General features: G+C 44.5%; 1 protein-coding gene across 1 annotated transcript in view; it reads left to right on the plus strand.

The window, feature by feature from the left end:
* The window catches only part of LOC139536157 (helicase ARIP4-like), a 28,096-nt gene that overhangs the window by 2,076 nt on the left and 3,836 nt on the right, over positions 1-22,184 (plus strand). The window contains exons 2-21 of the mRNA XM_071336396.1: positions 3,266-3,450; positions 4,817-5,432; positions 6,136-6,269; positions 9,956-10,156; positions 10,614-10,849; positions 11,296-11,478; positions 11,638-11,771; positions 13,155-13,351; positions 13,781-14,123; positions 14,359-14,536; positions 14,875-15,099; positions 17,125-17,243; positions 17,437-17,561; positions 19,170-19,269; positions 19,671-19,876; positions 20,165-20,340; positions 20,550-20,746; positions 20,977-21,161; positions 21,592-21,681; positions 22,071-22,163. Coding sequence (XP_071192497.1) covers positions 3,318-3,450; positions 4,817-5,432; positions 6,136-6,269; positions 9,956-10,156; positions 10,614-10,849; positions 11,296-11,478; positions 11,638-11,771; positions 13,155-13,351; positions 13,781-14,123; positions 14,359-14,536; positions 14,875-15,099; positions 17,125-17,243; positions 17,437-17,561; positions 19,170-19,269; positions 19,671-19,876; positions 20,165-20,340; positions 20,550-20,746; positions 20,977-21,161; positions 21,592-21,681; positions 22,071-22,163 — 3,871 coding nt within the window. The 5' untranslated portion in view covers positions 3,266-3,317. The remainder of the gene's footprint in view (positions 1-3,265; positions 3,451-4,816; positions 5,433-6,135; positions 6,270-9,955; positions 10,157-10,613; positions 10,850-11,295; positions 11,479-11,637; positions 11,772-13,154; positions 13,352-13,780; positions 14,124-14,358; positions 14,537-14,874; positions 15,100-17,124; positions 17,244-17,436; positions 17,562-19,169; positions 19,270-19,670; positions 19,877-20,164; positions 20,341-20,549; positions 20,747-20,976; positions 21,162-21,591; positions 21,682-22,070; positions 22,164-22,184) is intronic.

Consider the following 22,184-nt stretch of genomic DNA (forward strand, 5'->3'; position numbering starts at 1 on the left):
AACTGACTTGCCTAGTTAAATTAATAAATAAAAAATCTGTAAAACACTACAACTAATTGGTAGGTCTACCTTTACTTGTTACTTCTGTGAACTGTAATTATCCTCCACGAGGGAGAGAAATTAGAACATTTCTGAGACGTGGGTTTTTGGTAACAGAATTACAAGGCACAAAGCAATTTTTCTTAAACTTACTGAAGGCAAATAATTTATCCCAAACTAACTATAAGTGTTGATTTTAGTTGACAGGGGTCTTCAACATTGTGTTTCTAATATCTTAAATAAAATACATATTTAAGTAAAGTGTCATCTCTGCATTATACAAGCCTCCTTTTATGGAGGCTTTTATAGTTGATCCAAATATGAAAAACATTGTAATTGATTAACATAACCTATCAATTACATAACATGTCATTAACTTCACATTTCATTAATATAACCTATCAATTACACGGGTTATGTAAACTCAATAAGTGGCAGACCAAATAACCATGTCAAGTATTGTGTATGTAACACCTTTTAAATTACATTTATGACAGCACTAGTATGAGGGAAATGGTAAAAAAAATGGTTTTGTGCATATTGGATTCATTTGGATGGGTAATCATCACAGACACAGTGCCTTCAGAAAGTATTCATACCCCTAGACTTTTCAAATTTTTGTTGTTACAGCCTGAATTCAAAATGGATTAAAAAATATATAATCTTACCCATCTACACACAATGCCCCGTAATGGAAAAGTGAAAACATGTTTCTAGGAATGTTTGCAAATGTATTGAAAATGAAATACAGAAATATCTCCGTTTATATGACTATTCACACCCTTGAGTCAATACATGTTAGAATCACCTTTGGCAGCGATTACAACTTTGCACACCTGGATTGTACAACATTTACACATTGCTCTTTAAAAAAAAAATCATAAATCTGGTTGTTGCTCATTGCTAGACAGCCATTTTCAAGTCTTGCCATTAATTTTCAAGCAGATTTAAGTCAACTGTAACTAGGCCACTCAGGAACATCCAGTGTTGTTTTGGTAAGCAACTCCAGTGTATATTTAGCCTTGTGTTTTAGGTTATTGCCCTGCTGAAAGGTGAATTTGTCTGTTGGAAAGCAGACTGATCAAGGTTTTCCTCAAGGGTGTTGCCTGTGCTTAGCTCTATTCCGTTTATTTTTATCCAAAGAAAAAACCTCCCTTGTGCTTGCTGATGACAAGCATACCCATAACATGATGCAGCCACCACCAGGCTTGAAAATATGTGGAGTGGTACTCCGTGATGTGTTGTGTTGGATATGCCCCCCAAACATAACGCTTTGTATTCAGGACATAAAGTTAATTTCTATGCCACATTTTTTGTCATTTTTTTTATTGTAGTGCCTTATTGCAAACAGGATGCGTGTTTTGAAATATTTTTATTCTGTACAAGCTTTCTTTTCACTCTGTCATTTAGGTTAGTATTGTGGAGTAACTACAATGTTGTTGGTCAATCCTCAGTTTTCTCCTATCACAGCCATTAAACTCTAACTGTTTTAATAAAGTCACCATTGGCCTCAGTGAAATCCAAGAGCGGTTTCCAGGGTCTGTAGTGAGTTAGGAAGGACCCCTGTATCTTTGTACTGACTGGGTGTATTGCTACACTATCCAAAGTGTAATTAATTGACCTCACCATGCTCAAAGGGATATTAATTTCTGCTTTTTATTTTATTTTTACCCATCTACCAATTGGTGCCCTTCTTTGCGACGCATTGGATAACCTCCCTGGTTTTGTGGTTGAACCTGTGTTAGAAAGTCACTGAGGGACCTTGACTGAGGGACCTTACAAATAATTGTATGTGTGGGGTACAGAGATCAGATAGTGTTTAACATAATTTTTGAATGACTATTATTGCACACAGAGTGAGTCCATGCAACTTATGTGACTTGTTAAGCACCTTTTTACTGCTGAACTTATTTAGGCTTGTCATGACGCTGGGTTTGAATACTTATTGCAGTGTTTCCCAAACTCTGTTCACGGGACTCCATGAGGTGCACGTTTTGTTTTTTTCCCGAGCACTACACAGAATATTGAAATATTTAAAGCTTAAAGATGAGTTGATTATTTGAATCAGCTGTGTAGTACTGGGGGCAAAAACCAAAACGTGCACCCTTTGGCTCCCGAGGACTGAGTTTGGAAACACTAGCTTATTGACTCAAGACATTTCAGCTTTTCCTTTTTAATTCATTTGTAAAAATGTTGAAAAACATAATTCCACTTTGACGTAATGGGGTATTGTGTGTAGGCCAGTGACACAACATCTAAATGTAAATCATTTTAAATTCAGGTTGTAACATAACAAAATGTGGAAAAAGTCAGGAGGTGTGAATTCTTTCTGAAGGCGCTGTAGTTTGCCCGTCAACTCTTATGACCAAGTATGAGCCTTGCCAAGTTTGCTGCTCCACACATTTATAAGATACATGACATAAAATATCTAATTTCTAGCTTTGCAGCACACTCTGCATCTTTCATTAATAGGAGAACAGTAGACTTAAAGTGCGTGAGAGAATGTCTATCTTGCCTGTGTGGGTGGGATCTGTGACACTCAGACCTGAAACAGTCGTTTCATATTCATCTGAAGGAACAGTGTCTGACCTGCACTGAGACTGTATGTAGGCTTTTGTATGTGAGTGAGGTGAGAGAAAGGGGCAGAGAGACCATGCTCTGTGTGTCTATTGGGTTAGCCTGTTCAAGGGAAGGCACAGCCTGAGTGGCAATGGCCAGTTATGTAACTTAGCTCTTATGTAATTGGCCAGCTCGCTCACACTCTCTCTGTTTCTCGCTCACACACATAAATACACACACACACACAAGCTCCTTTTACTCTTTTCTCTCTGACTCTTTGAGAATGCAAGCTTTGGAAGAGGGCAGAGTAAAGTGATGACAGTTTATAATTTACTGTATTGTTCTATTGCAAGCACTTCTCTGTCTTAGATGACGAAAGTGAAAATGAAACCATGTGATTGATAATGATCTACTTGCTAATGTGATTTATGTTATCATGCTTTTGTTGTTTTTCCACATTTTCGTTCTGTTTTCTAACCCCCAACAAGACAGCCCACTTCACAACAATGAACTCCACACATTTTGCCAAGCTTAAAGAGAGTTCGCCAAAATTACATATTTGTTTCCTTACCCTGAATTAGCCTAGGTCAACTACCCCTTTAAATGGGGTCTCTGCTTTGTTGTTAGACATAATGGCTAAAGCGATGTGTACTCTATTTGATTGCAGGTACCCCAAGTGAGGATGTGTAGGTAATGCTCTCTGAGCTCTGCGGGACGCCATGTCTGAAGAATCGATCTCAGGAAGTGACCTGGACCCTAGCATTAACAGTGAAGAGGAGGATCTGGAAGAGGAAGAGGAGGAGATTGATGATGATGGTGACAACGATGGGGATGATGAAGATGATGCAGTCGGTGAGTGGCGGGGGGGAATGTGTCAAATCCGTGGAAGTTGCCTCTAGTTTACTACTCACAATTAATACCAGTCAGAACAGAAGACCACATTCTAGAAGTAATTCTAATTCACTTTAAATACTATATTTGTTAAAGGTAGAATAGGTGATACATAAAGTAAACAGCACTTGTCCACTGTTGTTGTGCTGCAGCTACCACGTTGCAGCAGAGCGAACCGTACCCATCCACATGTGCAGATACTCTGTGCGAGTGCATCGTCTTGCATTGCGCTCAATATTCTCAGTTCATCCTGCTGCTCAGGGCAACGTCATATCGCTGAGTCTGTTTTAAAATGGTTGTACAGCAGTCTGACGCAAAATATCTTTATTTAAAATGTGAACTTATGTAGTCAACCAATCAATTACACAGAGTATGTGTCCCCAATGGCACCCTATTCCCTACATTGTGCCTATGGTACCTGGTCAAAAGTAGTGCACTACAGAGGGTATAGAGTGCCATTTGGGACACACAACAGTCAGGTAGTGAGCCAGGCACTTGGAGAGAGTCTTCGGAGGCACCGTGTCCCACATTGTTACAGACGGACTAGTGTCAACAACATGTTAGAACAGACAGAACCACAGGCAGGAGAATGCAGGTTTTGATGAATGCTGCTGGAATGAAACTTCCAGCCTGGAGCTGCCTGCATCTGCTCTGAGCAACGCCTCCAAACTATGTGTTCAATGCCAAGAATGTGAGAGGCTTCCAGGGGTAAGGAACACCAGGCAAGGCCCCACTAAGTCTCACAGCCTGGCTGCCTAGAAGGATGGGAGACTAATGAAGACACTGGATGCGTCCCAAATGGCACCCTATTCTCTTTCTAGTGCTGTACCTTTGAGCAGGGCCCATAGGGCTCTTGTAAAAAGTAGTGCACTATTAAGAGAATAGTTCCATTTGGGACACAGACATTGTATGTAACATGTCTTACTGGGGTCAGACAGTAACAGCCATGAATGAACCATAGAGAAAATGATTATTTGGCTCATAAAAGAATACAATAGTTAGGATTTAAGGACGATTTCCCAGACACATCATTAAGCCTGATCCTGGACTAAGAATTTTGTTCAATTGAGATTCTCCATTGAAAGTACCCCAGGAACTGATCAACCAATGCTTTGGTAAGGGAAAGGGGGATATCTAGTCAGTTGTACAACTGAATGCATTCAACACCATTCAATAGTGTCCAAGGGGGATTGGAGAAAATTCCCAACAAACAATGCTTTCCCAAAAGGGTTTGTCTATTTCTCTAACCCTATTGGCCAGTTTCCCAGACACTGATTTAATAATTAGTTGACTGATTGATGTCATTCTCTGCTCCTCTGTTCCACAGAGCGGCCAGAGAGTGGCCATGGCAGTACAGAGATGGAGACCCAGGGAGGGAGGGACTCCCCCTCAGCTACCTCACCCTCGGAAGAGCCTCCCTCTGGGCCCCCGTCTCAGCCCGCCTCCAGGCCTTCCTCCCAGCCCAACTCGAGACCTGCGTCTCGCTCCCAGCCCCCGTCTGGCGATGGCTCCCAGCCCTCATCCCGTCCTGAGAGCCCCAGTCAGGACAAGCCCTCTGTGGACAAAAAGCCCGCCTCCAGGCCTTCCTCCCAGCCCAACTCGAGACCTGCGTCTCGCTCCCAGCCCCCGTCCCGTCCTGAGAGCCCCAGCCAGGACAAGCCCCCTGCGGGCAAAAAGAAGAAACCAAGGGCATCCAAGGCTTCAAAGTCCCAGGCCCCTTCGTCCGGTCCTGAGAGCCCCAGCCAGGACAAGCCCTCTGCGGGCAAAAAGAAGAAACCAAGGGCCTCCAAGGCTTCAAAGTCCCAGGCCCCTTCGTCCGGTCCTGAGAGCCCCAGCCAGAACAAGCCCTCTGCGGGCAAAAATAAGAAACCGAGGGCCACCAAGTCTAAGGACCCTAAGCCTGCTAAGACCTCTAAACCAGCACACATGAGGAAGAACATCAGGTATTTGTTTGATAGGGTGGTGCCAATGTATAATGCACCCTCTCTTCTAACCTATCCCCCTCCTCTCCTCTTACCCATGCTCCTTTCCTCTGAACCGTCCTCCTCTCCTCTGACCCGTCCTCCTCTCCTCTGACCCGTCCTCCTCTCCTCTGACCCGTCCCCCTCTCCTCTGACCCGTCCTCATCCTCTCTTCTGACCCGCCCCCCCGTCCTCCTCTGACCCGTCCTCCTCTGACACGACCCCCCCCCCCCCCCAGTCCTCCTCTCTTCTGACCCATCCCCCCGTCCTCCTCTGACCCGTCCCCCCATCCTCCTCTGACCCGGCCCCCTCTCCTCTGACCCGGCCCCCTCTCCTCTGACCCGGCCCCCTCTCCTCTGACCCGTCCCCCTCCCTTCTGACCCGTCCCTCTCCCTTCTGACCCGTCCCCCTCCCTTCTGACCCATCTTCATCCTCTCCTCTGACCCGTCCTCATCCTCTCCTCTGACCCGTCCTCCTCGTACCTATCCTCCTCCTCCTCTAACCCGTCCTCCTCTTCTCTAACCTGTTCTTCTGTCCTCTAACCTGTCCTCCTCTCCTTTAACCCATTCCCCTGTCCTCCTCTCCTTTAACCTGTCCACTGTCCTCATCTACTTTAACCAGTCTTCTGTGCTCTCGTCTAACAAGTCCTCCTCTCCTCTAACCCGTCCTCCTCTCCTCCGAACAGGAAGCTGCTAAAGGAGCACCAGATGGAAGCAGTGACCAAGGCAGCCCAGCAGGAGGAGTTAGAGAGGCTGAGGCGTCTGGAGCAGCAGAGGAAGGACTATACAGCACCACCTGTCACAGATTGTCCTCCCCCAGGTGAGAGTTCTACCCCAAACCACCCTCTGGACAAAGAAAATACATTTGGAGGGGGGGGGGGGGGGCTTCAATGGAGACACTCTTGCGAGAGAGCTCTGCTTGTTTCAGCAGAAGAGTGGGGGAAGGGTGTGGGCCAGTGAATGTGACAGTCAATGTGTGTAGGACTAAGGGAGAAAGTAACCAAACCGAATCGTGCTAGTTAGACAAACTTGTTGTGGCCTGTCTTTGCTGCATCAAATCGTTGTAAAGAAGCTAGCTAGCTACAGTAGCCAACTAGCTAGCTAAAGTAGCAAGGCTAATTGAGGCTATTTTGAGGCGTCCTTGTCTACAACAACTCTATTCATATGAAACGGCCTACTTGTTGGTTGATCATTTTAGCCTACGCCTTCTCATTTAGCCAACTTAATTTGGTTATTTAAATTCCATTTACCATTGATTAGAAATCTCCCACTTCACTTGCTACACATGGAGCCTCTGACTGTAGCACCACTTCTACTGGTGCCTCTTTTTTTATGGGGTGCACTCATAAACACTGTCAAACTGTTTTATTAACATTTAGTTGGGGCAGAGGTCTGTGTGGGGTTGTGATTCTGAATGTCTAGATAGCTAGCAAGAAGCTGCAATGTGGGGAATTGTAGGTGGCACTTTTCAGCTAGTTTTATCTTGTTCTAGATACCATGTTTTGACTCATATCACGTCTATGCTAATACGGCAAAACTTCACTAGCTAGCTAACCAACAACTGTAACAATATATTTGAGACAAGTGCTCATTGTGCAAATGTATTTGGGTTTTCAGTAAACATTGGAGACAAAATATAGTTGATATATTGTCGATATATTGTCAACAATCTAAGCCAACCCCGTCTGTTTTGCCCCATAGTTGTGCACATGTCAGTTTTCTTGCGAAACAACCAATGTCAATGCCTATGTCAAATAGATAATTTTAGTACATTTTAGACAAAACCCCCCCAAAAAATGTTATACTTTCTGATGTACTGTGCTCATCCCTTCTCTTTCGATCTTTCACTTATACCCTGACTACACTTCTCACGTCGCGTGCTTGTTGCAAAATAAATGTAGGAATCTATGTTATTCAATTATTGCACCCACACTGCTCGCGCGCGCCAATGAGCGTCTGCGTTGCCAAGGGCTTAAATAGAAGTCATTCTTATTTCTGACGCAGATCGCGCTGCAAGTCCTGCCTCTCCCATCTCTTCATTGGTTTATAGAAGCAGGTACCCACGTGCCATCTCCTCATTGGTTATAACCACATGGGTGATTGAAAGACGAACTGTTGCCGGTTGTCGTGGTAATACTATGAATGTTTAGATGCCAATCACCATATAAGTTAAATGATGAAAAGGCCTGGAAGGAGGAGAGATGACTAGAAACTATTCGGTTGACCGTTTTTATGTGTGGATTAGAGGTTGACCGATTAATCGGAATGGCCGATTAATTGGGGCCGATTTCTAGTTTTCATAACAATCGGAAATCGGTATTTTTGGACGCCGATTTTGCCGATTTAATTTTAAAAAATGACACCTTTATTTAACTAGGCAAGTCAGTTAAGAACACATTCTTATTGTCAATGACGGCCTAGGAACAGTGGGCTAATTGTCTTGTTCAGGGGCAGAACGACAGATTTTTACCTTGTCAGCTCAGGGATTTAATATTGCAACCTTACGGTTAACTAGTCCAACGCTCTAACCACCTGCCTCACGAGGAGCCTGCCTGTTACGCAAATGCAGTAAGAAGCCAAGGTAAATTGCTAGCTAGCATTAAACTTATCTTATAAAAAACAATCAATCAATCATAATCACTAGTTATAACTACACAAGGTTGATGATATTACTAGTTTATCTAGAGTGTCCTGCGTTGCATATGATCGATGCGGTGTGCATTCGCGAAAAAGGACTGTCGTTGCTCCAACGTGTACCTAACCTTAAACATCAATGCCTTTCTTAAAATCAATACACAGAAGTATATATTTTTAAACCTGCATATTTAGCTAAAAGAAATCCAGGTTAGCAGGCAATATTAACCAGGTGAAATTGTGTCACTTCTCTTGCGTTCATTGCAAGCAGAGTCAGAGTATATGCAACAGTTTGGGCCGCCTGGCTCATTGCGAACTAATTTGCCAGAATTTTACGTAATTATGACATAACATTGAAGGTTGTGCAATGTAACAGGATTATTTAGACTTATGGATGCCACCCGTTAGATAAAATACGGAACGGTTCCGTATTTCACTGAAAGAATAAAAGTTTTGTTTTCGAGATGATAGTTTCCGAATTCGACCATATTAATGACCTAAGGCTCGTATTTCTGTGTGTTATCATGTTATAATTAAGTCTATGATTTGATAGAGCAGTCTGACTGAGCGATGGTAGGCAGCAGCAGGCTCGTAAGCATTCATTCAAACAGCACTTTACTGCTTTTGCCAGCAGCTCTTCACAATACTTCAAGCATTGCGCTGTTTATGACTTCAAGCCTATCAACTCCCGAGATTAGGCTGGTGTAACCGATGTGAAATGGCTAGCTAGTTAGCGGGGTGCGCTCTAATAGCGTTTCAAACGTCACTCGCTCTGAAACTTGGAGTAGTTGTTCCCCTTGCTCTGCATGGGTAACGCTGCTTCGAGGGTGGCTGTTGTCGATTTGTTCCTGGTTCGAGCCCAGGTAGCGGCGAGGAGAGGGATGGAAGATATACTGTTACACTGGCAATACTAAAGTGCCTATAAGAACATCCAATAGTCAAAGGTATATGAAATACAAATCGTATAGAGAGAAATAGTCCTAGAATTCCTATAATAACTACAACCTAAAACTTCTTACCTGGGAATATTGAAGACTCATGTTAAAAGGAACCACCAGCTTTCATATGTGCTCATGTTCTGACCAAGGAACTTAAACGTTAGCTTTCTTACATGGCACATATTGCACTTTTACTTTCTTCTCCAACACTTTGTTTTTGCATTATTTAAACCAAATTGAACATGTTTCATTATTTATTTGAGGCTACATTGATTTTATTGATGTATTATATTAAGTTAAAATAAGTGTTCATTCAGTATTGTTGTAATTGTCATTATTACAAATACATTTTTTTTTAAATCGGCCGAATAATCGGTATCTGCTTTTTTTGGTTCTCCAATGTGCATTTCAGATAAAATAACAAGGTCATCTACTCCGACAATTAATCCACACTAGAGGTCGACCGATTATGATTTTCCAACGCCGATACCGATATCGGCGTTGGGAAATCATAATCGGTCGACCTCTAGTGTGGATTAATTGTCGGAGTAGAGTACCTTGTGCATTTCAGGTAAAATAACAACCTAATGTTTATATATCAGGTGAAATTAGCTAGCAACAGCAAGGAAGCTAAATAGGACAAATTAGCTAGCAAGTGCAAGCTAAATTGCCATAAATGTTTAATGCTTTTCGACCGGTCCCCAAATGAATGTCATTGGTTCAGAGTTTGTTTTGATATTTTAACCTGCGTGTCCTGATCGCGTTTGGTGTGGGGGGACAAAATAAATTTATGCACGATGGCGCACGCATGCAGCCGGTTTGGGTTCCGTGTTACCCGTATCCTGCTCTGCCTGTCTGTGTCTTTCTCTTTTTCTCTCTCTTTCTTTCTCTTTCTCTCATTATTCTCTGTGCATTTCCCCCTCTCCTCCAATAGAATCGGTGTTGAGGCCTGGGGAGGAGGATTGTCAAGGTCAGGGGTCGTTAGAGGCTGCTTTCCTAGCCAGGCAGGACGTCATCTGCCTGGACAGCAGTGACAGCAGTGAGGAGGAGGAGAAGCAGGAGGATGTCAAGCCACCAGCTATCCCCATTATCAGACTGGCTATCAGACCCGCTGTCAGACCTGCTATCAGAGACGGTAAGACTGTAGGAGGACTGCTCAAACAAAGGGAACAACCACAACTCTCTGCCTGTGTCACAAATTGAACCCCGAGACCCTATGCACTTGTGGAGATCTGAGACTATTTGATTGGTGTAAGCAATATGGTGTAACTTCCCCATAGCCTATCTATCAGAAGGTAAGGCGGCGCTATTAACATATTTCTTAGACCTGTCCAATCCTCTCAGATCTCCACAAGGGCAAAGAACTTTATAGGTAGAACCTTAAAGTTATAACGTTCCTTGGTTGCACCAACAGGAATATATATACACAGTAATTGGTTAGCTGTCAGGTTACGAACGCTTAATGGCATGAACTATGAATATCAATTTTCCTCTCTCCAGGACCACAGTGGAAAAAGTGTGTTATTTTGTTGTTTTTAACTGTGTCGTTTACCCGAATAATAAATACATCTAATCAATCAAATTCCTCCCAGACGTGATCGAGCTGAGCTCCGGGGACGACGATGCCCTGCAGATCAGCAGTGAGTCGGCCAATGAGGACGAGGACGAAGGTGTGGGGGGCACGGCGGAGAGCAGCGGCGCGCACATCAACGACTCGCTCAACCAACCAGATGCCCAGGGGAGGGTCCTAGTTAATATCAACCACCCCGCAGAGGAGGAAGACCTGTTCCTCGCCCCACAGCTGGCCCGTGCCGTCAAACCTCACCAGGTACGTTAACTAATGCACGTGCGCACACACACACACACACACACACACACACACACAGCAGCACCCTGCAGAGGAGGAAGCCTTGCCCCACAGCTGTCCCGCGCTGTCAAACCTCACCAGGTACGTTAACTAACACACACACACACAGACAGCAGCACCCCACAGGGGAGAAAGACCTGTACCTCACCCCACAACTGGCACGTGACGTCAAACCTCACCAGGTACACTAACTCACACACACACACTGCTGCAACATGGGAGATGGTGTCACAAAGGCAGACCGGGTACAAGTAAAAGTGCCTTGACTGCATGCGTTATTTAATTGAGTTCATTCTCTCTTCCTCCATCCCTCATCTCCTTCTCACTCCTTCCCCCACTTACCTCCCCCTCTCTCGCTCCATCTCTTTCCACCCCCTTCTTTCCTTCCTCTCTCCCTCCCTCCCCAGGTTGGTGGGATCCGGTTCCTCTATGATAACCTGGTGGAGTCTCTGGAGCGCTATAAGGGCAGCAGCGGGTTTGGCTGTATCCTGGCCCACAGCATGGGTCTGGGCAAGACCCTGCAAGTCATCTCCTTTATAGACATCCTGCTCAGACACACCGGGGCCCACACCGTACTGGCCATCGTCCCTGTGAGTAGACCGTTAAGGAGATGATGAGTGTGTCTCGCTCTCTTCTCTTGCTTTCTGTCTCTATTCTCCCATTGCTCTCTGTTCATCTCCCCTGTGTGTCTCTGTGTGTGTGTCTGTCTGTGAGCACAGCTGTGTCTTTATCTCTCTCTTTCTCCCCAGGTGAACACCCTTCAGAACTGGCTGGCGGAGTTTAACCTGTGGCTTCCCACCCAAGAGGCCCTTCCCCCTGATAGTGACCCTGCCATCCTCACAGGACGCACTTTCAGAGTCCACATCCTCAATGACGAGCACAAGTATGTCACATTTTATATTGTAAAGCTGACTAACACACTGCACTGTGTGTCAATTGTATACTGTCGTGTGTGTGTGTGTGTGTGTGTGTGTGTGTGTGTGTGTGTGTGTGTGTGTGTGTGTGTGTGTGTGTGTGTGTGAAGGAACACTTATTTTAACTTAATATAATACATCAATAAAATCAATTTAGCCTCAAATAAATAATGAAACATGTTCAATTTGGTTCAAATAATGCAAGAACAAAGTGTTGGAGAAGGTAAAAGTGCAATATGTGCCATGTAAGCAAGCTAATGTTTAAGTTCCTTGCTCAGAACATGAGAACATATGAAAGCTGGTGGTTCCTTTTAACATGAGTCTTCAATATTCCCAGGTAAGAAGTTTTTGGTTGTAGGAATTATAGGACTATTTCTCTCTATACCATTTGTATTTTATTACCCTTTGAATATTGGATGTTCTTATAGGCACTTTAGTATTGCCAGTGTAACAGTAAAGCTTCCATCCCTCTCCTCGCTCCTACCTGGGCTCGAACCAGGAACACAACGACAACAGCCACCCTCGAAGCAGCGTTACCCATGCAGATCAAGGGGAATAACTACGCCAAGTCTCAGAGCGAGTGACGTTTGAAACGCTATTAGCGCGCACCCCGCTAACTAGCTAGCCATTTCACATCGGTTACACCAGCCTAATCTCGGGAGTTGATAGGCTTGAAGCACAGCGAAGAGCTTCTGGCAAAACGCAGGAAAGTGCTGTTTGAATGAATGCTTACGAGCCTGCTGCTGCCTACCACCGCTCAGTCAGACTGCTCTATCAAATCATAGACTTAGTTATAACATAATAACACACAGAAATACGAGCCTTAGGTCACTAATATGGTAGAATCCGGAAACTATCATCTCGAAAACAAGACGTTTATTCTTTCAGTGAAATACGGAACCGTTCCGTATTTTATCTAACGGGTGGCATCCCTAAGTCTAAATATTGCTGTTACATTGCACAACCTTCAATGTTATGTCATAATTACGTAAAATTCTGGCAAATTAGGCGGCCCAAACTGTTGCATATACACTGACTGCGTGCAATGAACGCAAGAGAAGTGACACAATTTCACCTGGTTAATATTGCCTGCTAACCTGGATTTCTTTTGGCTAAATATGCAGGTTTAAAAATATATACTTCTGTGTATTGATTTTAAGAAAGGCAATTATGTTTATGGTTAGGTACACGTTGGAGCAACGATACGCACCGCGTCGATTATATGCAACGCAGGACACGCTAGATAAACTAGTAATATCATCAACCATGTGTAGTTAACTAGTGATTATGATTGATTGATTGATTGTTTTTTATAAGATAACTTTAATGCTGTGATTGTGTGTGCCCTACAGAACCACGGTGGCTCGGGCTAAGGTAGTGGAGGACTGGTCCAGGGATGGAGGTGTCCTCCTGATGGGGTATGAGATGTACCGCCTGCTGTCCCTGAAGAAGAGCTTTGTGACAGGCAAGAAGAGGAAGTCTAAGAAGCCCCAGGGACCCGTCATCATTGACCTGGACGAAGAGGAGAGGCAGCAGGAGCTCATGAAAGGTAAGGGGTCAGTGGTTAGAGGTCGCTGCAGGGCCCACTATAGGTGTTCTGGGGCCGGAGTAGTAGTAGTTTCAAATTAGGAGTGCTGATCTAGGATCAGGTCCCACATGTCCAGCTAATATTATTTATTGTGATCTAAAATGCAAAACTGACTCTGAGAAGCTTTATGAATATGAGATAATGTATCACCAATATAATGATACAATACTGTAGGCTGACACTGGATGAGTAATGCCTTGAAAAAAAACGGCATAAATTACAATATTAAAATGCCACGGGTGATGAATTGCAATGACATTCTACTACTAATAATAGATCAGAGAACGTTATTATTTTATCCATTCATCATAATTTTTCTCACACACCTACACACACACACACATTCTCCCAACCTGTGTTTTACTCTCTCACTCCTCCTCCTCCTCCTAGGTATGGAGAAGGCCCTGGCCAGACCCGGTCCAGACGTTGTGATCTGTGATGAGGGCCACCGCATTAAGAACTGCCACGCCAGCACCTCGCAGGCCCTGAAAAACATCCGCTCCAGGCGACGTGTGGTCCTCACAGGATACCCCCTCCAGAACAACCTAATAGAGTACTGGTGCATGGTGGACTTTGTCAGGCCTGATTTCCTGGGCACCAGGCAGGAGTTCAGTAACATGTTCGAGAGGCCCATTCTAAACGGGCAGTGTGTGGACAGCACGCCGCAGGATGCCAGGGTGATGAGATATCGAAGTCACGTCCTCCATAGTCTGCTGGAGGGCTTCGTCCAGAGGTGAGTGCAGACAATTTTTTATTTATTCACCTACCTCTCCTCACCCTTTGCTTTTTATATCGCTCTTTCTGTCTCTCTCACTCTCTCTTTCTCGATTTCTCTATCCTCTCTCTTGTCAAATATGGTTTCTCATCCTAAATCAACCCCTCATTCTTAGCCCCTACTCTCTCCTATAGATCTGTGAAGGATTGGTTAGGTGTATATGCAGTCTGATAATAATCCGTGTCTGTCCCAGGCGAGGCCACGACGTACTGAGGGACCAGCTCCCCTCCAAGGAAGAGCATGTGATCATGGTGCGCCTGTCGCCCCTGCAGAGGGCCCTTTACACTGAGTTTATGAACCGCTTCAGAGAGGCAGGCAACAGCGGCTGGCTGGGCCTCAACCCACTCAAGGCCTTCTGCGTCTGCTGCAAGGTGAGGCTGAGATTGCTGTACTGGTGCTGTGGGATTAGACAGAGACAGACAGGCAGGCAGGCATACCACAGACCACTCAAACTCAACTCTGGACCTCAAAGTCAGTTCCACTGCATTTTTTCAATTAGAGACTGATTTAGTGGGTGCAATTAATTATCAGTTAGAACAGAAAACCAGCAGGCTGCGGACCTCATAGGGTAAGAGTTGAATACCTCTGCCATAGACCATAGTGAAGATAGGGTACTGCTGTGGGTTAGTTAGCATAGCCAGGATATACACCCCGATCTTAACCTGGAATCAGTAACATTATTGAAGTCAGTCCATTGATGTGTGCGTAGATCTGGAACCATCCTGACGTGCTGTACGAGACCCTTCAGAAGGAGAACCTAGCCAACGAGCAGGACCTAGATCTGGATGACATCACGGCGGCCGCCAACCCTCGCTGCCCCGGCGCCAGCCTGAAGGCCAAAGTTGCCGACTCAGCCAACAGCCGGGTCAATGTCGCCCTGCCCCCGCTCAACCCCATCCAGGAGAGAGCCAATCAAGTCATCACCTACGAATGGGTACGTAACGCCACTCTCTCAACCCACAGGCTGGCATGGGTACGTATCACCACAACACCACTCTCGACCCACAGCTGGCTGGGAACTTGTTAGATACTTCTCTTATGTTAGCCTGGGTCTACCCGAAACGTGTAGAAACCTATAGCCTCACCTACCAGAGTTCGTCCAATAAGAAATGCTTGTTTTCATGTTCAGTTGCAAAGCATTTTGCTGCGGTATGCACTAATGAATACAACCCTGGTTAAACCAGACTGAATGCTGTTCTCATTATTGCATGAATTTCCACTGTAAGGATTCTGAAGTTGTATTGTAAAACCTAGGGATGTAACGATTCACCGATACGCGTCGTTCCCCGGATTAAATGTTTTAAGATATGAGCGCATTGGTACACGGGACCCCAAACCGATCCAAATGTAGCATTCATAGGTCAGAAAATCAATTCAAACGTTACAAATCGCCTGTTCATAATTTTTTGGGGCTGCTCAAATTACTTTCTTTCTACCTTCAGAAAATACCTCATCTTTTGTGACCACTGCTTCCTCTCCTTAAGGGTCGAACTTAGCAAGCCATTATGTTGACAGTCATTGATCTACACGTCATTTTGCATGCCAAACAACCCCAGACAATATTAGTAGCCTAGTCAAACTGCATGCTGTGCGCAACTTTGCGCGCCCACCAACGAGAGGCAGACCCCGATCTGACACATCTACGTGTCACAGGATAGCATTCAAATGTTTGTAAAATTGCTTGCACAATCTTAGTCTTGATTAGTTGAGTGACAACCGGTGTAATTTGATAGGTTATTTTTATATAATGCGCTTTTGAAAATGGTGTTTTACGGAGACACAACTCATCTGGCTATTTATGCTGATCAGGGTTTACATTACATTTTATTTCCGTTGTTCAGGTTCACCATCAGCAATAATTGTGCTAGTTTTGCTTGAAGCAATCAGTATATGGTCATTTGTAGATATACAGGGTAAAGTTGATCATTTCATAACGAGGACAGCAATCACTTTTTCTACCCGCACTGCACAGTTGAAGCGGCAGAAGAAGAGAATCTCACTAACCATTTGATTATTAGATGGGGGTGGAATCCAAAGTTGTGCTATATATTCATTAGCTATGTCATAGCTAATTTTTACAGATAAATGTTGATAAATTACTTGCTGTAACACTTTTAATCTGCAAAAATGACATTCATTAGTGGGTGATGGTGGGGGGGAGACAAAATGCAAACATTGCCCCCTAACTGGTAGTGTGTTGGTAGATATCAAGTTTCCCTTATGGCTCAGCTCAGGTGCCTACATCCACCATATACACTAGCCATTTTGAGCCTGTAATTGAACCCACAAATGCTGATGCTCCAGATACTCAACTAGTCTAAAGAAGGCCCGTTTTATTGCTTCTTTAATCAGCACAACCGTTTTCAGCTGTGCTAACATAATTGCAAAATGATTATCTAATTAATGATCAATTAGCCTTTTAAAATTATAAACTTGTATTAGCTAACACAACGTACCATTGGAACACAGGAGTGATGGTTGCGGATAGGTTTACAGAGGCCCATTATGTAGATAACACATAAAAAAGCAATAGTCGTTTACAACATTAACAATGTCTACACTGTATTTCTGATCAATTTGATGTTATTTTAATGGACAAAAAAAATTGCTTTTCTTTTAAAAACAAGGACATTTCTAAGTGACTCCAAACTTTTGAACAGTATAGTGGATGTAGGCACCTGAGCTGAGCCATAAGGGAAACTGGGCACCACTACCAGTTGGGGGGCAATGTTTGCTTTTTGAATGTGTTTATGAAACAAATGTTAGTGCATCGCATCCAACCATATCTTTTCAAACAAAAAAGTATCGTTCCTGTATCGTATCGGAGCCCATGTATCGAATCATCTTGAAAGGGAAAGATGCACATCTCTAGTAAAACCTAAGACGTCCTCGTTGGTGTGAAAGAATTGCCTTCATTCACCCTTCTCCTGTCCTGTTCCATGTATCTCTGTCACTCCAGGCCAAGGACATCATGAACAACTACCAGACTGGGGTTCTGGAGAACTCTGCCAAGATGCTGCTGCTCTTCCACCTGATCGATGAGAGTGTGAGCAGAGGAGACAAGATCCTGGTCTTCAGGTTGGACCTCTTCCTATGTCTGACATGGAACACTTCATCCAAACACTCCCTATGAGCATAGTCATACTTAGACTTCATTGTCCTTAGAGAGACTGGAAATTAGTGTTTTTGCTTTTCACCTGGAAATATCCATGTGATACTAACTGACTTGAATGTATTTTTAATGTGTGTGTGTTTGACATATGTCCATCAGTCAGAGCTTGTCCACCCTGACAGTCATTGAAGGCTTCCTGTCCAGACGGCCATTGCCAGCAGGCCGAGTCTCCCCTGACAACCAAGGCCAGAACCAGACCTGGGTCCGCAATATCAACTACTACAGTGAGTCATCATCCACACAAACACACACACGGTACGACCCTGTACCCATGGCAACCACTACTACCCAGACCCTGTCGTCATTATTCCCATGGCAACCCTTTGACTCTTCACTTGTGCTAGCTCAGCTGTGATTTGAACCCAGATCCCACTAATGTTCCAGACTATTAGACTAGTCAGCTTGTTTTCACATCCTGTCCTGTGGAATATTTTGGCTTCAATCCACTAACTGAACAAATCTACGTCTCTAATCTCAATCAGTCTTTCTGTGATTCCTCATATCCTATATAGGGATGCACGATATATCGGTGAACATATCGGAATCGGCCGATATTAGCTAAAAATGCCAACATCGGTATCAGCCCGATGTCTAGTTTAACGCTGATGTTAAAAAACCGATGTCAAATCTACCGTGCATACCTATATAATGTAGGTACATGACGTAATGACGCTATGTAAAATTTTGCGCTACACGTGCAACACAGCATTCCTAACCTGGCCCACACAATGTCTGCTGTGTGGATCAACAGTCAACAAGTTGAGCAGTCATTTGAAAGAGTAAGAAAATTTCAGCAAGACAACTCAAAGGCGAAATCCATTAAAGCCAAGATAATGGAATTCATTGCCCTTGACAATCAACATTCTCTGTCGTGGGTGATGTTGGCTTTCGCCGACTGGTCGAACACTGGTACATACTACCAAGTGCTCTATTTTTCATAGAAATCCTGGTTGGGAATGAAACGACTGAATAAATGAACAATGAAACAGCACAGCAAGTAAGTGAAAGAAATAGGTTTTGATTATGTTTTACTGGTAATGGGGACATATGTAAATGTAAACAAAATAACTTTCTGGTGTGTGTGTGTAACCTTTATTTAACTAGGCAAGTCAGTTAAGAACAAATTTTTATTTACAATGACGGCCAGGACGACCCTGGGCCAGTTGTGCGCCGCAGTATGGGACTCCCAATCACGGCCGGATGTGATACAGCCTGGATTTGAACCAGGGACTGTTGTTACTCCTCTTGCACTGAGATGCAGTGCCTTTGACCGTCTGCGTCCGTGTGGGTGTGTGTTAACTATTTAACTGTATTAGAATGCTTAAAAGGCAGCTAACATTTTAAATATTGGTATCGTATTGGGGGTTTTTTTGCAAGGAAGATATCGGTATCGGCCAAAAATGTCATAGCGGTGACATAGCTATCTCCTCGACGCCTCCTCAACTGTCCTGTAAGGAAAGGTCCAGGGTCTCCATCAGATCTTCTTCTCCAATGGGTTTGGAAATGGAGGCAATAAGAGACAATGTGAGAAATTGATGAAAGATGAATTAAGAAAGAGCCATGCTTTTTCTCAGCCATTGATCTCTGGGTTAATTATTTAAATATGCTGCCCCCTACTGGATTGGCTACCACACTACACTAGATACACAGTGTATGTGTCCCAAATGGCACCATATTCCCTAAATGGTGCACTACTTTTGGCCAGACCCCTATATGAGCCCTGTTCAAAAGTAGTGCACTACATAGGGAATAGTGTCATTTGGGACATCACCTATTTGTCTGGAATCGCCCCATGATGCTGATGTAGTGAATGTGTCGGTTGTCTCCCCCAGGGTTGGATGGGAGTACGTCTGCCTCCGAGAGAGAGAAACTCATCAACCAGTTCAACGACCCAGAGAACACCTCCACATGGGTCTTCCTCTTGTCAACAAGGTAATAGACTATACAGACACACTGATACACACACATAGAAATGTAAGTGAAATTGCTGTTGTCTGCCCCTTCTAGTAATTATATTTCTATGCTTATATATTCTTCACTCAAATACACAACAAACGCTGTGTTTACACAGGCAGCCCAATTATGATAATTATTTTCACTAATTGGTCTTTTGAACAATCAGATCAACTCTTTTGTTGGACAAAATATCAGAATTGGGCTGCCTGTGTAAACGCAGCCATATACACTCAATTAGACACACTCGCGCACACAAAGTTATTTATTCACACACATTGGATATATTCTCCCTCCCTTTTACATACACTTTGATCAGCCATTCACTTACACAAACACACTTGCGCATGTTGTTAATAAGCCTGGGTTGTGACATGCAGGGCGGGCTGCTTGGGTGTGAACCTAATCGGGGCCAACCGGGTGGTGGTATTTGACGCGTCATGGAACCCGTGTCACGATGCCCAGGCGGTGTGTCGGGTGTACCGTTATGGCCAGAAGAAGCGCTGCCACATCTACCGCCTGGTCTGTGACTTCACCCTGGAGAAGAAGATCTACGACCGGCAGGTCGCCAAGCAGGGCATGTCTGGTAAGACAGAGGGAGGAAGGTTAGGTTGGGAGAGACAGTGGGGGGGTGACGGTGATGATGCTCCTGTGTGTGTGACAGGGCATGTCTGGTAAGAGAGTGTAGTGTGTGTGGTTAAATATATTGAATGTGGGATGGCATGATATTGAAGTTGAAATGCAAATGACGGCATAGTACAGGGGAATCTCAGTGGTCAGTAACACACTGTGATTGGCTATGTCCAGTGGTCAGTAACACACCGTGATTGGCTATGTCCAAGGTCAGTAACACACTGTGATTGGTTGTGTCCAGACCGCGTGGTGGACGACCTGAACCCGGTACTGACTTTCACCCGCAAGGAGGTGGAGTCGCTGCTGCACTTTGCAGAGGAGGAGCCTGACCCGGCCAAAGCCCCTCTGCAATCTCACGAAGAGATGGAGACGGTCATCAGCCAAGCCTGTCAGATCTACCCCCACCTCATCACTAAGGTACACTCACTCACTCACACACACACACACACACAGATACACACTCACACATATACACAGTTTTATAGGTACACTCGGTACTTGATTGGTGTACCTAATAAACTGGCCACTAAATATATATACACACCGTCATGTCATGGATACTGTATTAATATGGTACACACACACACCACCCACACTAACATCCCTGTTGATCTGTACCCCACCAGGAACCCTTCCATCATGAGTCTCTGCTGGTGGACCGGAAGGAGTCCAAGCTTACTAAAGCAGAGAAGAGAGCTGCTAAGAAGAGCTATGAGGACGAGAAGCGTGCCTCTGTGCCCTACTCTCGCCCCTCCTACGCTCACTACTACCCAACCAGCGACCAGACCCTCACCAACATCCCAGCCTTCAACCAGCGCAACTGGCGAGTCGTCCAATGAATTCGTTATCCTACCCCTATCATACAGCATCCCTAACCAATCCTTCAACAGCGCTGTGTAAGCCTGTTAAGCAGGCCTAAACAACAGCCTATCCATACAAATGATCCTTCTAGCCTCCAAACTCAACCATGCCATCTGCAGATATCAGTCTAGAAGACTGTCCCACATCAGACTGTGTAATGATATGATCCTCATGTGTTTTTGAATCCCCTAGGCGTCCCATAGCTCGGGGTGATGAGAAGCCCATGGCCAGCGTCCGGCCCGTCCAGTCCACCCCCATCCCTATGATGCCTCGCATGGCGGGCATGGGCATGGCTGGCTCCAGCTCCGGGGTCAGCTTCCCGGTCAACTACCTGCAGAAGGCCGGTGTTTATGTCCAGAGGATCGTCACTACCACTGGTACAATACATATCCCTGCAGGGACAATAACGTTTTAATTGAATTGGTACTGATAGACACTGATACGCTTGGTACGGGTCCTGTTCATTAGGGCACATCGTGTCAAAACGTTTTGCCAAGTACAATGACAATTAGCATTTCTTATTGGACAAGGTACTTCCCTGTTTCGGAGGGGTTTCTTCTGTTTTGGGCCTAATGAACATGACGGGTTAGGAGTTTTAGGAATAACTCCTGGTCTTGGGTCAGGTGAAATGCTTTGGTGCTGCATTATGATAGACCAGTGATATAGGATCTATGTCCCAAATGACACCCTATTCCCTATAGAGTGTATACTACTTTTGACCAGGGCCTACAGAGAATAGGGTGCTATTTGGGATACTCCCGTGGTATTGTTTGGAAATAATTTAACTCTTTCTGTTTGCGCCTTCAGATATAGTGATCCCTGGAGCCAACAGCACCACGGATGTCCAGGCACGTATCGGTGCAGGAGAGAGCATCCATGTGATCAAAGGGTCAAAAGGTGATAATAACATATACTGTAGAAGATGTACCTCATATCTACCTGCATGTGTAGTTCAATTAATTCTCTACATACTCTAATTGAAATACTGTGCACACCTTGGAGAGCGGTTTACAATATCCACATGGACACCTGAATTCCCAGGTTATCTCATTTATATAAAGGGCTCGGTACTTTAACCTAAGAATCAAAACTGACTGGTGCTTCCCTGCATGCTTATTTTTATGTTTCTTACTTTACCTTATTTTTTCCTAAATATTTGTATAGTTTTCTTAGCTAATGTCGAGAGGAGAGCATTCAAGTTGTTGTGCACACTTCTCTGTATCCTGTGCATATGACAAATCAAGTGTTGAGTTGATATCCGCCATTAACTGCTGTCTTCCTCACAGGTACCTACATTAGGACCAATGACGGGAGGATTTTTGCCATCCGCTCAGGGAAGCTCAGCAGAGCAGTGCAGGGAGGATCTGCTACTAACAGAGGTGCACTGCACATACACAAAG

This window comes from Salvelinus alpinus, chromosome 12 (assembly GCF_045679555.1).
Source record: "Salvelinus alpinus chromosome 12, SLU_Salpinus.1, whole genome shotgun sequence".
NCBI classification, from domain to species: domain Eukaryota; kingdom Metazoa; phylum Chordata; class Actinopteri; order Salmoniformes; family Salmonidae; genus Salvelinus; species Salvelinus alpinus.